The sequence below is a fragment of the Eutrigla gurnardus genome (genome assembly GCF_963514095.1).
Source record: "Eutrigla gurnardus genome assembly, chromosome: 20".
NCBI classification, from domain to species: Eukaryota; Metazoa; Chordata; class Actinopteri; order Perciformes; family Triglidae; genus Eutrigla; species Eutrigla gurnardus.
This window is the reverse complement of record NC_139931.1, coordinates 16,591,036-16,605,375: the sequence shown is the minus strand read 5'-3', so window position 1 is coordinate 16,605,375 and position 14,340 is coordinate 16,591,036. Positions and strand designations below refer to the sequence as shown.

Here is a 14,340-nt window from a genome sequence, read left to right as displayed (position 1 = left end):
AACATACCGGTAATGTAACTGCAAGTCAATCATATTTCTGAGATATCAGCCTGTCCAATTAGGAAGCAGCACTGATTGGGAATCAATTTCACCTGCTGTTGTGCAAATGGACCAGACCACAGGTGGAAACGAGTGTCAATTAGCAAGACATCCCTATAAAAGAATGGTTCCGCAGGTGGTGACCACAGACACTCGTTGCAGTCGAACAGTCCAAAAATAAGGTCCTAACTCCTATTCCTTGACCTTTGGAGAAAACGTCAGAGGCAGTGTCTGAAATCACTCCCTACTCCTATATAGTGCACTATAGAGTTCGCCATTTTGTAAGGGTGTCCGAATGTGTAGTGAGCATTACTATTCCATATAGAGTACACTCAAAGTTTCCCCACATGCATCGTGAAAAGTAGTGTACGACCGATGGTCACTAGCCGAGCAAATTTTACCATCATGCATTGCGCTGAAAGACAAATCGCTTTAGAGAGATTAGATGAGGATTTTGAATTCATTAATCATCCTTATGTTTTGTTGTCAACACATTGCTCTTTGTAATAAAGATTTCCAACTGGAATAAGTTATTAACTAGGATGTGGTGTTTCGGTGTTCCCTTTATTTTTTTGATTAGGGTATGTGGTTTTGGAAAGGGGAGAAAACAAAATTACACTGTTATAAATTCAGTGCAAACACATCAGTCCTAATAGTTACTGCACTTTCACGTAGCCTTAATGCAATGAACAGTCAACTATGCATATAAAACTACAGACATTTTGTCTAGTCTCGGTGCTTGCCCTTTGCATGTGTATTATATCCAACCGAATGCACACCATTGTCACAAAACGGTAAAGTAGTAAAAAGCATAAAAGGGGCATTACAGCCAACCATGACCTTCAGCAAAGGGGCAAATGAATGAACAGAAAAATAAATTCAAAGTGTGAAAACACCATTTTATTGTTGCCATAGTCAATGATTTAAGACCAATCGGAAGTAGTGCCACCCCAATCAGATGCCTGGGCAGTGGGGGCAGTGGACCAGTCCTCTGTGGCAGGCTGAGTGCTCCAGTCCTCTGTAGGGGGGGAACAAAAATGATTTAGCATCGAGAAGTGAAAGGACCATGTTGACTTGATCAGATTTTTATTCATTAATTATAAACTTGGCCAAAAATACCTCACCTGTCTTAACAGCTGCAGCTGCTGTTGCTGCTGTTGCTGGGGCAGCTGAAAAGATGAAAAAGTAAGAAACATTTTAGTGTCAAAGCAGAAACATCGAATTGTAGGTTTGATTAAGTTTGGTTGAGCAAAAGTAAACCATCTTACCTGCAGGGAACTGCTGGATGGGCACAGATGGCACAGGGACACCCTCAGACCAGTCGGCCACCTCGGGCTGAGTAAACTCAGCAGCGGGAGCGCTCCATTCACCCTGGAACTCCTCCTTTCCAACAGCCTTTTCAGCTGCAGCCTGCTCCTCCTTCTCAATCTGCGTTGAAAATGTGCTCATTAAGAATGTGCAGATCAACCCAACTAACCATTACAGACGGCAACCTCAGGCCTTAGGGACATTTATCACAGTGCACCAGACTTTGTCTTACCTCTTCAGGATCCCTGTAGAAGTACAGATCAGGCATGACCTCCCATGGGTGCTCCCTGGAGATTGTTCCCCTCATCCTCAGAACCTCCCTGGCCAACATCCACCACATCAGACCTACAGAGTGGTGACCCTGCAGTCAGATTGTCCATGGGTTATTACAGCAGAACTGTATTATACCATGTATGTTTCAAAATATCCACAGATGCATTAAGATCTACAAAATAAACTTGGCATTTTGTGACAAGACCACTACCCTCAATCCCCTGTATAGTTTGGAGAAGAGGTTAAAGGCCAAGTACTTTTATTTCGCACACATCCTACACCCCGCACTGCATGGGCAGGACAGTGCCGGGCTCTAACGGTGTGCAAGATGCAAGGATTTATCAAGATAAACCCTCAGTTTGTCTCACCTTGTTGTTACAGGGGATGGAAATGTCCACATATCTAAGTGGGGAGTCGGTGTTGCACAGGGCAATGGTGGGGATGTTGACGTAGGAAGCCTCAGTCAGTGGCTGATGGTCAGCACGAGGGTCCGTCACAATCAGGAGACGGGGCTCCCTGAAAGCTGCCTGGATCTGATTGGTGAATGTACCAGGGGTGAAGCGACCGTGGAAGGTGGTGGCACCGGTGGCAGAGGCAAACTTCAGCACTGCCCTCTAAAGAGCCCAGAAGGAACATGTTACATTCAAGACAGTCAAATTATGATAGTTATTAGTTTTTGACAAATTGAATTGTGGCTCAGGTCACTATCAAACTCCAGTCATGGGACAGCTGTCCTAATGGTGTTAGCGAAAACCCGGCCGGCTCACTCTTGCACACTTCCGACACCTGAACACCGACATCAGTGCCCGGCTTTAACAGAGTGCATCATCAATTAATGTACTAATGTCTGACTTCATAAATTACAGTAGAACAGTTTAGACATCAAGTTTGAGCAGCTTTACCTGTCCAGTGTTCCTGGAGGAGATGACGCACACATCAGCTGGGTTTTCAATGGCAACAATGGCCCTGGCAGCCAGGAGCAGCTTCTCCCAGGTCTTCTTCAGGTTAATGATGTACACACCTGGTGGTCAAGGGAGAACCCCACAGTGTGAGAGAATCTCTAACTTCATTGATTTTAATAAACTACATATGTTTATGGTGCAAAAAGTTTTTATGTCCTAATTAAACATCTTTCCCCACCTTCCACTCACCGTCACTTTTCCTCTTGTAGACGTACTGATCCATCTGGAAGTCCAAGTTGGTGCCTCCCAGATGGGTTCCTGCGGCCAGGAACTTCAGCACATCCTCCTCCTTCATTTGAAGGACATCCAGACCTCCGGACATCGTGACCGCTTTCCCTGTGTTAGGTTTTGTGGGAGAGCTGGAGGAGAAAGGGACGATAAGCACTGGTCAGCCAAAAAGGACCGGTCTGTGGTCAAAGCGTGCAGGTGGTTTCAAGAGTGGATTATTCGACGCATCACATACTATCGATTTGGTCAAAATGAATGCCGACTAGGCTAAGAGGCGGTAAGGAAACCGGGTCGTAGCAGGACGTAAAACCGCGCTGCAAAGCCAGCGTTGGTCCACTTAACCGTACTCTTACATCTTTAATGGCAACTTAGTAACTTTATTTTATGTCGGTAAACTTCGACTGTGACGTCTGAAACGTATTTGGAGCGACGGGCAACGCTAACGTTACGTGGTGAGCGCGTGTCATCGGCTAGCAAGTTAGCTACTGGCATTAGCATTCCTTACTTTAGGCTAATCTACGACAATAACGACGCGATAGGTAGAGGTTGTGCAGCCTTATAAGGAGTTTAATGTGTAGGCTATCGTTATTTGGTCTCTTTGCCCTCGTTTAACGACTTAATGTCGAAATATAACAGTTAAAATACTCACCACGAAACAACGCCGTATGGAAATCTGACCACACGGTGAAAAAGAGAGAGCTGGGAGGAAATGACGCTTTTATATACTGAATTCCAAAGCCCGTGATTGGTTGGTTATTGTGGATGGGCGGATGTTGCTCTGCGCGTCGCCACTAGGTGGTGGTGCTGTGCACCATGTGCTGTGACGGGAGCAGAGGTAACCACCGGTCGAATGGCTCTCCCATATTAAGACAATGGGGATGGAAAGACCATATTAAGACAATGTCGAGACGCCGACTTCTCGGTGAAAGATTGAGCTGTGTCGCAACTCTATTTGCTCGAGATAAGGAGTTCCAGGTAAAGGGAACATAATATGCACACAATGTCACAACGAGTTGAGAGAAAATACCAAAAATAATCAAATGTGCATAAAGTGTATAAGAATGTAATTCTGAAAGGACCTTTTTTAATTCTGGGCATATATCTGGGTTGTCAACACATAAAGTCACTCACTCATAAAGAACTGCATAGATGATTGATTATGCCCCCTTGCCATATCAAATGACTAATATACAGGCTTGTTGACATGTGGCACAGCTTACTGCCATATCATCCAACACTTAAGTCGCATAATATAGAAGTTTATGTACCTGATGAACTGCAAACATAATATTTGGAGACAAAAACAATATATATATATATATATATATATATATATATATATATATATATATATATATATATATATATATATCTATAACATTCAGTCATCATTCGTTTCTCCTAGTAGATGAACTTTAATAACTCCATTTTAACAGATATATTGCCCTCAACTGCTCAATTGATCTATGATCATAATTCCTTGCCCTCATTTCCTATTTGACATTATGTCACCACTCCCCCCTCTGCTGCTTATCTCGGTCTCACAGTGCAGTGATAAAATTCTTTGGCCTTTCTGTTCTGGCAGCGAGCCGCAAAACGCTGAGCAACGTTTTCTCTCTAATCTCTGGCTTGTGAAAGTTATACACCACCAGCGAAGCAGTCCAATCATTTTCTATCCAACTCATGAGAAAATTAACAAAATGTCACATCACGCGGTTCTGAGCTCGAGATTTTAAGACATGTATTTGGTTAAAAGAAGTGATTATTCAAGGACTTAATTCAATTTCACCTGCAGCTGTTTGACAAATAAATAAAGGTGTATCAAAAAGATGTGTGCACAAGTTAATTTCTAGTTCTGCACACAAAGCATGAACACAAATGAAAAGCTGGGCTGCAACAAGCCGAGTGTTACATCTGCTGTGTCATCGCGGCCCCTGCACAGAGTTCAGTATGTCATGACACGCTATCAGCATTACAGCATCACAGGAGCGTTTACACGGATAATAGGTACAAGATTCACGTCCATACAGAATAATTGAACAGTGCTTTATTAAAAAAAGAAAACGGTAAACAGTTTCACACAAAAATACATTTCAGAGAAATCTCATTACATTTCATGGCAATGTGCAGAGTAAATACTAAAATACTATATGTCAGAATATAAACAACATTGTGCCAAAGGCGTTCACATTCTCTGTGCATGAGACAGAACTGCAGGGGGTTAAAGTGCATTACAAACATCGAAGCTGCTATCTGGGACGCCGTCTTGAGTAACTGGAAAACCAGAGACACCGACATTCCCACTGATCCGTTTCTGAAAACGTCCAAATACTCAAATCAGGATTAAAACTTCATGTGCAATAATAACATGCGTGTTAGTCATTAGGCACCATGTGGATCTTCATTCAGCCAGTCTGCATCTCCTGCCGCGGCGAAATACTTGAAGTCATTTAAAAAGTCTTGTGAGCATCTCCACTGCAGCGTCCCATTCACGTTACATTCTTCACTCTGCGACTTCACGTTCGGATCGTCTTTCTTTCACAGGCTTCTTATCAACTCTCCCCTTCAGGACTTCAGTCCGAAACGGGCCATCATCTGCTCATACACCGTCCACGCCATGGCGGCGATCATGGTCCTCCTCAGTGCCCGTGGGACGGCCCCTCTGAAGAAGCCCTGGAGTCTGTGTTCCTGAGAGGGGACACGATGCAAGAACGGGGACAGGCGTCAGATATGAGCAGCCATGGCCGTGCAGTTAAAACCCAGTCGACGAGGAGTCGAGCTTAACTTACCATATAGATGTATCTGATGGCCTCGGCTGTCCTCAGCTGTGGATTCACCTGGACGTGTGTTTTAACCACATCGGCAGGCTGGGTGATCAGGGAGGCCAATATCCCCGCCAGGAGGCCACAGCTGCAGTTAGCCAGCGGGGCCGAAGCAGATGATCTGATCCCTTCAAGGGAGACAGACAGGAGGCCTTGGATCGTAGTCGTTCTAAAAATAACAGCGCGGTTATCACTGGATGAGCTGAACGCTTACCTTCTGGCAACGAGGCCTTGGCCTGACTATAGAACATGACGTAGATGCCGGAGAACGGGACGTCTCTGAGGAGCGTCGCCATCAGGCCAGAGAAGAGAGCCGCGGGACCTTCGGTGTGACACACGCTGCGCAGAGCGCCGACCACACTCCCATAACTGTACCTGCCAGACTGAACACACAACCTTTACTTTAGTTTCATGTTCAGAGTCAGACAATAATACCTGATATTACATGTTATTCAGAGTGTGTGAAAGCAAATGACCAAGTGAGCAGAAAAGCCATAATAGTTGCCTAAAAGAAATGGACAAATGGTTCAAATAGCCTTTGCTTACTTCAAAGCGCGCCTTGACGACAGTGACCGGCAGCATGACGACGCCTGCCACCACCCGGGCTCCGCCTCCCAGCAGCATGGCCGCGATGGCCCCGGGGTTGCCGTCCTGGAAGAAGTGATGCTTCAGAGAGTAGTAGGTGCTGAAGTAGAGCCCCACTCCCGGGATGGTCCGAGCAAAGGACTAGAGGAGAAGGTTGAGGAGAGGGCAGAGGAGTCAGAGGAGGGGAAATTTGAAGGTGAATTTGTGATTTTTTCCCCCCATACACACAGAGAAGACAGAGTTTATGGTTAAAAAAAAAAAAAAAGTGGACTAACCGGTGAAACTCCTTTCCACAGTCCCAGCAGCCTCTCTGTCCGCACCACGCTCAGAAACACAGTCATCATCCCGACTCTGCCCGAACTGAAAGAGGGACGGTCACATAAGCCGATTAAAAAGATGATCAACAGGAAATAATGAGTACTGCTTCCATGCGGGGACCACGTGGGGCCTGTTTCATGCAGAAGTCATAAAAGGTGTGGAAACACGTGAACTGGTGATCCTGATGAGTGTGCATGTGCAGACTCACCCGGGCTGCACGCTGCCCTGCAAGGTCTGTAGACGGGTCTTGACAAGGTCGAGAGGCTGGAAGAGCAGCGTGGAGCAGGTCCCGCTGACGGAGCCACACATGAAGGCTTTGACAGCCGGGTGGGCCTGAGGAGAGAGGAGGGAGCGGGAGGTTAGAGACGTGGGAGAAGAGAAAGAGACGGAGGTTAAGATGAAGACTGACGTAGACAAGCGGCTGATAAACCTTTGACACGCAGCGCCAGATAACGAAGGTTCATTTCTGATAAAAAGTCTGGGAAATGCTCACTGTTTTAACCGTCGCTGTTGAGTCATAAAACTATTTTCAAATTTGTTTTAGAATGACATTTATTGAAGTTATTGTTTAGGAAATATTTGTGTTGTTGAAGACCTACGGCTATTAATAAGTCACGAGACACCATCACTTATAGTAGGTATGTAACATTAGTCATAGAATTGGAAGCTGTAGTGATACTGTTAGTGTTGTTTCCTAAATCTATCTATTTACTGGGGTTTTAACTCATTGTTTTGTCTATGACGTGTTTGTTTTTTTGGCTCTGATGCAAACACATTTTTCACACAGCTAAAGCAAAACTTTTGATTTTTAAAATTTTCACAGGGTCCAATGTGGCAGACGTCGGAAAATTAACCATCCACCCTTGATTTATTATTCGTCTGTGATGTAACACAGTTGGCCTCCCTTTATGTAATAATCCACCTGCAATCTGCAGCTCTACAGCCACCTCTGGACTCCCTGCCTGCGCCGTCGGGGAAAAAAAAGGAGGATAAAATAGTCTAAGGCGGTCTACACAGTCTAAGGCTCAAACCGAAAAACGCTTCAAAAGGAAAACTGAACCTTGAACAAACGGTGAAAATAATTGGAAAACTCACCAGTGACAGTTCCATAGTGTGTCAGGACTTCAGGGTGCTTTTTGTCGAAGTGTCACTCTGCTGCTGTCCACTCTGTCAACCTAGGGGAGGAAAACAGTTTTAAATAAATTAGAAATACATTTAAAAAACACACTCTTGGCATACAGAGGAGTGACTCTTACAGGTGAACGTCCACGGCCCTGCTGTCTCTGTATCACACACACAGCGGGCTGGATATATATAGTGATCATGGGCAACACACAGCTACTCATTAACTAACCAAAGAACAGCGTGCTACATATTAGGAGTTATGTTTTTCACGTGAGCATCATGAACTAATGCAACGTGTGTGTGTGTGTGTGTGTGTGTGTGTGTGTGTGTGTGTGTGTGTGTGTGTGTGTGTGTGTGTGTGTGTGTGTGTGTGTAAAGCGAGGATGGATTCAGAATAAAACAGTCTGGTAACACCTCTCTGTCTGAGCCATGTCTTGGTTTGCTGTTTCCCACATTAATGTTTGTGGGGTTAATTTACATAACGTGGTTAGAATGTAGGCATATATTTATATATTAACGCGTATATTCTGCTGCAACCCAACAAGCACATAAAACAAGTTGGTAAGTGGTCAGCATGTAAAATGGTCCTTTTACAACCAATAACACCAATATCCGACCATTTCAATCATATTCGTATTGGTCTCCAGAAATGAATCAGTTTATAGCAAACAAACAACGGTGTCCTTGTGTAGCTTACCCTCCTCAGAGACGGCTATCACGAGTGTGTCGACATTGGTTAGCCGCTATTTCCAAACGCGTTTAATAAACACGACGGAGGCCGGAACACAAAAACGTAGTTCGAGTCAGGCGTGATTAGAAAGATGGCACCTTGTTAGTGTGTCGCAGTCAAGTTCTCTCTCCGCCGAGGCACCAAATATAACACCGACTAAGTTATGATTCAGCCTAAATCCTCCTGGACGACTGGAACAAGCAGAGCACGGACACTGCTGAACTCCCCGCGGTATTTACAACGATAACCGGCCGTCATTGAAAAGTTCAACCGGCCGGTTCCTGCTTGATGACGCGGCGTGTTGTAACTGCGAAGAAGCCCCGCCCACCTAGGAGCCAGTGGCTCCTGATTGGTTCAACAGTGGGCCGTAATATTAGTACTAAAAGGGCACCACTTAATTAAGTACGTCAGTTGTTGTTGTTTTAAAGCGCATCCTGATCCGAACATTTGTCTCGGTATGAGAAAGGATGGTTTATTCGTTTATATCGCTACTTGTTTGTGACTTTATGCTGTTATACTAAAACATATCTAACTTAAACTCAGAGAGGAATAATTCAAATGATTTACTTGACTCCACCAGAAATCCCTCTATAACAAGTATAAGTCAACGTCCCACTTTAGGAAAATTGATGCTTTATCCGCAAAAAGTAAAGGTACTTACTTATAATGCAGAATGAGCCCTTAGTGAGCGTCATACTATTATTATAGTATCGTATTTATTCATGCTTCAATATGTAGTTGTATGTAAAACATAACTATTTTAATATTTTTATGTTGACATTACTAGGAGTAATGTAGTGGAATAAAAAGTACAACATTCTCCCCTGAATTCCAGTGAAGTAGAAGTAACAGAAAATAGAAATACTTTAGTACCTCAAACCACATTCGTCACAAATGCATTTCTAGTAACAGAATACTTCCTATAAAACGCAGTATTATTTGAAAGTCGTGCTTCGTCAGGTCATGAATGAACGTGTACAGCTGAAGGTCGTCCTATAAAAGAATAATACTACGGAAAGAGTTCTCACCCAAATGTCTCCATCCTTGTTTACTATATTTTACTCACTTTGGAGTGAAACCGGTTCTGGCTTGTTGTACCCCGATTGTGACCCAATGAAACCCCTGACTGCCCTCTGCTGGTGATAATGCATCATTTCATAAACAACAACTTTGGCCCCAGTCGATCCAAGTTTTGGACTTCAAACCATACTTCACTTACATACGGTAATCCCAGTTGTTTCAATAATATTGGCATGAAAAAAATAAACATCAGTGTGTGAGCTAATGATAAAGACACGGGTCGACGACAGGCAGCAGTTTAGAAAGCCTCTTTAATTGCAATAATACCAACATTTCACAACATGATTTCCATTCCAGAGGTGCAGACAGAAACATTACAAAAGAATTGAGGAGATAGTTTTTTTTTTCCTTTGTTTTTTGGATTTCCTTTCTTTTCATAAGTGCGTAAGAGCGATCCTTTTTTAAATGTTTATATCTATGAGCTGTTATTCTCAAGTAACAACACATTCCTCTCACCTCCCAGCAGTGTGAGCCAAAAGCAGCCCCCGAGCACAGCTTATGAGGGGGGTCTACAGCATCCTAACAAAGAGCCGTTACATCTACTCAATACCTGGCCACATGTCGACTCAAGTCTACATGAAGCCCCCGTCAGGCAGGGTACAGTGTACATAGGTTACAGTGGTGAAATATGCCCCTACCGAAACTTTGCAACAACCTCAGCTCCCTCAACAAGCTGTGCTCTGAGAATACAGTGTGTGCTGTGAGTAATAGACTACCCCACCACCCCATTTTTACTTGAACATAAACAAAAACACTGATAGTGATAAGAAATGTAAAAAACAAAAACAAAAAAATCAATGTATGTCCAGAAAAAAAAGCCAACAAACCCTACCCAGTATAATTCAGCTGCATTTAAGGCCTTAGCGTGCGTTGGCAGTCTGTGCACTTACTGAATGAGTGTGTGCACGGCCTTTCCAAAAACTTCCAAGCTTCTCCATCATTTCAATGAAACGCATGCAGTGGTTTATATTGTCTAGGCCAAAGTGTTTTGTTGTGTTTTGTTTTTTTCCAACTCAGTGCAAAATTACAAAATTTCAGCACGGTCACAATCAAATGCCTTCAGTATGCGTCAATGAGTCTCCAATTGTGTTACTTTGAAATCTGCCTCAAATTTTGTTTCCACGAGAAATGTGTGCGTATAACATGAAGCCGAAAAAAGCGTAGTCACGAGTACGAACTGCAGCTAAACTGATAGGATACATTTTTTCCGCATATAAACCTTCATTATAGACTGAAGCGAGAGCATAATAAACATGAAGCACTTCCATTCTTAACCATTATAAAAAAAAATGTTCTGCATAATACACAATTCTATAGATTGAGATATTACTTTGGTCCCCTTCCAGTAATCCGTCTTCATTTATGTATACTTCTTTCTTTGTTTTCTCTTTCTTCAATTAGAAAAATAGATCCCAAATCAGGACTATCATAATTGGAATGTTTCCTTACAAAAATATTTTATTTTTCCCAGAGAATGAAAAATGAAGAAAAACCAAAATTTTGTCCCCCCAAAAAAACACCAAAAAAGGTTTGTATGTCAGCATGGTGATTGTCCGAGTTTACTGGCTTCTGTATGTGTGATAGTGTGTTAAGAATGCATAGATTGTCAATGTTAAAGATCACTGTCACAGAACTAAAACATGGAGGAATCTGTCAAATCCCTGTCTCTAGTCTTATTTTTGTGTTCCTCTCTGTCAGTAGGTACAGTAATGTGTGCTCTTATGTGAATTTGGATCGGTCTATTTAAGATGCAGCTCTAAGAAGTCAAGTGGCACTGTGGCTGTTCATTCAGGCTTGGGTTCAGGGGTCTCGCTCTTGGGCTCGCTGTCTTCGTCGCTTTCAATGCCAGTGCGGGTAACGGTGCGACGCACGGTGAAGGGGAAGTCGGCGCCACGCCTAAAAACGGAGAGAAAGAAAAATGAATTAATACCAAACTAAGGAACTCTCGGAAGTTTTTTTTGGACACATTTGATTGCTACTGGGACTCTCCGGTCCTTGTTCCTACCTGAGCTTGTTCTTGAGGGTGGTGACTTCACGGTTCATGACATCTGCAGACTCTGTGGCGTCCTCCAGCTCCCTCTGCAGCTTCCTTCGGTTGGCGTTGGCCCTCTGAGCCTCTTCCTCAGCCTCCTCCAGCTGACGCTTCAGCTGCTTCATGCGAGAGTTCAACTTGTCGACCTACAATTCGACACGCATGTAAGTCAGATGTAAAAAACATTACTGATATCCGTTTGCCCAGATGTGGGCTATTATGTAGGCGGCGGTTATCAGCTTGACGGTGGTGATGGAAAAGCTCTGACCTGGTCCTTGTACTGCTCCGTGTTGCGTCTCTCGTCGTCCACGGTGAGGATGACTTCCTTCAGCTTCTTCTCGGTGCGTCTCACAAGCTTGTTGGCGCCCTGCCTCTCCCTGAGTCAAGAGCACAACATTGGTCAGACCAAAAACACGACGTCAATACTGTTGGCTAGTGTAACCTGGTGGTGGAGGAAGTCTTTCGATAACTGCTTGTAGAAAGTAATGTAATGTAGCCCACAGTGCATTTTATGTGGAGAGAGAGAGAAAACTCTGCTGATAAAGATGCAACATTTAACAGGTTCGGCAATCAGAGATGCATTTTCTTTTTAAATAATTGATCTGATATGAAGAGCGGTTCATGTGAATTTTGAAAAAGTGACTGATAAATATTTAAAGAAACTTTAAAGTGTCCATGTATTCAGGAATCAACACATCCATTAAGTAAGTGTGAACATAATGCAGTTTCCACCTGGTCTCCATGTCCAGCTGTTCCTCCAGCTGAGTGACCTTGGCCTCCAGGGCAGCCATATTGGCCTTGTACTTGGACTTGACCGCCCCTTCCAGCTCCTGCAGCTTCAGTTTCAGCTCCTTGTTCTGACGCTCCAGCTGGCACCGAGCCCCTTCCACACGCTGACAAGTACTGCGCTCTGCTGTCAGCTCCACATTCATCTGGTCGGTCTTAGAAATAAATAAATAAATAAATAAAAGTTGGACAGGGACACTTCACTTCAACTGGGATTTGATGGATATGCTCATTCAACATTTAATAACTTAAAATCCAACCATTTCCAAACCCCGAATGGCAAGGCATTAATGTTCATTCTAAAATGGCCCTAATGAGCTGCTGGATCCTCGTCTCCACAAACCTGCAGCATTGCTTTCTTCAGCCTGTCGTTGGTCAGCTCAGTGTTGCACTGCTCCTCCTCCAGCTCCTCCTCCAGCTGAGCAATACGTGCCTCCAGCCGTCTCCTCTCCTCGGCAACCTGAGCACTGAGAGACAGATTGAGACGAATAAGAACAACAAGAGTGGCCAACGACCGGTGACGCACACGACTGGCAGTTTTGGTGTTTTACTTGACGGATGTCTTACTTCTTGCTGGCCTGGTTGTTAATCTCATCCTGCAGCTCGTCTCTCTCCTGCTGGGCCTGTCTCTTTACTCGCTCTGCAGCTGCCAACTCCTGCACGGGAATGAATGAGAAAAGAGCAATATGTTTAGATATGCAACAGAGGCAGGGCAATAGAATAGATTTTGAGAGGTGTGCATGCCGACCTCCTGCATCTGGATCATGTCAGCCTCCATGCTCTTGAGCTTCTTCTCCGTCTCCTTGCTCTGAGCGAGGATCTCCTCTCTTGACATGCGAGTGTCATCCAGCTCCCGGATGAGATCCTTCATCTGGGCCTGCAGAGTCAGAAGTCAGTCAACTGGAGAGAAAACTACTCGGCTGCTATTCAAACACTTTGTTGCATCTTATTGCTGTATTGAAGACATTTCAACGACTGACTCACTTGGAGTTTCTTCAGCTGTTTCAGGGCCTCGTCACGGTTCTTGTTGGCCATGTCGATGCCTGCCTCCAGCTCCTTCAGGTCCAGCTCCAGCTTCTTGCGCCCGGCCACGGCAGCAGAGCGCTGCTTCCTCTCATCCTCCAGCTCCATCTCCATCTCCCGCACCTGATGGATGCACGTGTGATTTCAGCCACGTCCCATTACCCACAACCAGGTAACTGCACAGTGACACACCTTGTCCACATTTTCTTGGCAGATTCCAATTTGTCAGATTTTCAGCCAATTTTCTTTCTTTCTAAGACTGATAATTGCCAGCATTCATATTTGAGTTTGTAATTGTAAATGTGTGTGGCTATGACATTAAACTTGTGGCCCATGTGTGTAAATTTGATGGGCAAAACCCACCCCAAAAATCTGATATACAAGACCACCAGCCAATAAGCTGACAGCTGGCCGGCTTCGACCTGTGACTGATCAATGGGTCCATCTCCAGTCTATATCCTATTCTTACCTGTTTGACCAGCGCCCTCTTCTTCTCCTCGCCCATCTCGTCACGTCCCGACAGGTCTCTCTCATACTGGGCCTTCATGGCCTGCATGTTGACCTCCAGACGCAGCTTGGCATCCTCCGTGGCCTGCAGCTCGTCTTCCAGCTCCTCCAGCTGAGTCTTCATCTCATCCAGAGACTGCTCCATCACACGTTTAGCCTTCTCCAACTCGTGGACCTACAGGACACGGAGGAAGATTTGTGATGACGACAACGGTATGCACAGGCTCAAACCTCTGAAAACACATGTTCCAGACTTACATTCTTGCCAACATCGTCCTTGGAGGATACCAGGTCCTCCATTTCAGCCCGCAGGAGCTTGTTGTTGCGGTCGACTTCCTCTTTGACGTCCATCAGAGTCTCCAGCTCACGGGCTAAAGCGAGTGCACGGGTCTCCTTCTCACGGGCCTCAGCTTCAGCTCGGTCACGCTCCTCTGCATAGCGGGCAGAAATGTTCTTCTCCTCTGCCAGCATCTACAGAATGTCAAGATGACAGCGTCAAGTCTTAATTCAAAGATTTCAATT

General features: G+C 44.6%; 3 protein-coding genes across 7 annotated transcripts in view; all 3 read right to left on the bottom strand.

The window, feature by feature from the left end:
* Positions 1-917: 917 nt before the first annotated feature.
* On the bottom strand, positions 918-3,522 carry rpsa (ribosomal protein SA). The gene is made up of 8 exons (XM_084038181.1): positions 3,460-3,522; positions 2,772-2,941; positions 2,523-2,641; positions 1,989-2,234; positions 1,580-1,708; positions 1,308-1,467; positions 1,164-1,208; positions 918-1,057 (listed from the first exon to the last, which is right to left on the bottom strand). The coding sequence occupies exons 2-8, from the start codon at positions 2,902-2,904 to the stop codon at positions 963-965; spliced, it is 927 nt and encodes a 308-aa protein (XP_083894307.1). The 5' UTR covers positions 2,905-2,941; positions 3,460-3,522; the 3' UTR covers positions 918-962.
* Positions 3,523-4,523: 1,001 nt separating this feature from the next.
* slc25a38a (solute carrier family 25 member 38a) lies at positions 4,524-9,492 on the bottom strand. 4 transcript variants are annotated; one of them, XM_084038184.1, is made up of 8 exons: positions 8,489-8,690; positions 7,631-7,710; positions 6,744-6,868; positions 6,493-6,577; positions 6,179-6,358; positions 5,847-6,015; positions 5,600-5,760; positions 4,524-5,498 (listed from the first exon to the last, which is right to left on the bottom strand). In XM_084038184.1, exons 2-8 carry the CDS (start codon positions 7,643-7,645, stop codon positions 5,376-5,378), a joined length of 858 nt encoding a protein of 285 aa, XP_083894310.1. In that variant the 5' UTR covers positions 7,646-7,710; positions 8,489-8,690; the 3' UTR covers positions 4,524-5,375. The 4 variants fall into 4 exon arrangements, with proteins under 4 accessions (XP_083894310.1, XP_083894311.1, XP_083894309.1 ...); XM_084038185.1 differs by lacking the exon at positions 8,489-8,690 and adding an exon at positions 7,792-7,811; XM_084038183.1 differs by lacking the exon at positions 8,489-8,690 and adding an exon at positions 9,419-9,492 and having other exon boundaries at positions 4,525-5,498.
* Positions 9,493-9,702: 210 nt separating this feature from the next.
* The window catches only part of LOC311031722 (myosin-9-like), a 30,953-nt gene continuing 26,315 nt past the window's right edge, over positions 9,703-14,340 (bottom strand). For both annotated transcript variants that reach the window (XM_084038161.1, XM_084038162.1), the window contains 10 exons: positions 14,077-14,289; positions 13,781-13,993; positions 13,273-13,434; positions 13,037-13,165; positions 12,856-12,944; positions 12,632-12,755; positions 12,235-12,443; positions 11,771-11,879; positions 11,476-11,648; positions 9,703-11,366 (listed from right to left, as the gene is read on the bottom strand). In XM_084038161.1, the coding sequence (XP_083894287.1) occupies positions 11,255-11,366; positions 11,476-11,648; positions 11,771-11,879; positions 12,235-12,443; positions 12,632-12,755; positions 12,856-12,944; positions 13,037-13,165; positions 13,273-13,434; positions 13,781-13,993; positions 14,077-14,289 (1,533 nt within the window). In that variant the 3' untranslated portion in view covers positions 9,703-11,254. The remainder of the gene's footprint in view (positions 11,367-11,475; positions 11,649-11,770; positions 11,880-12,234; positions 12,444-12,631; positions 12,756-12,855; positions 12,945-13,036; positions 13,166-13,272; positions 13,435-13,780; positions 13,994-14,076; positions 14,290-14,340) is intronic.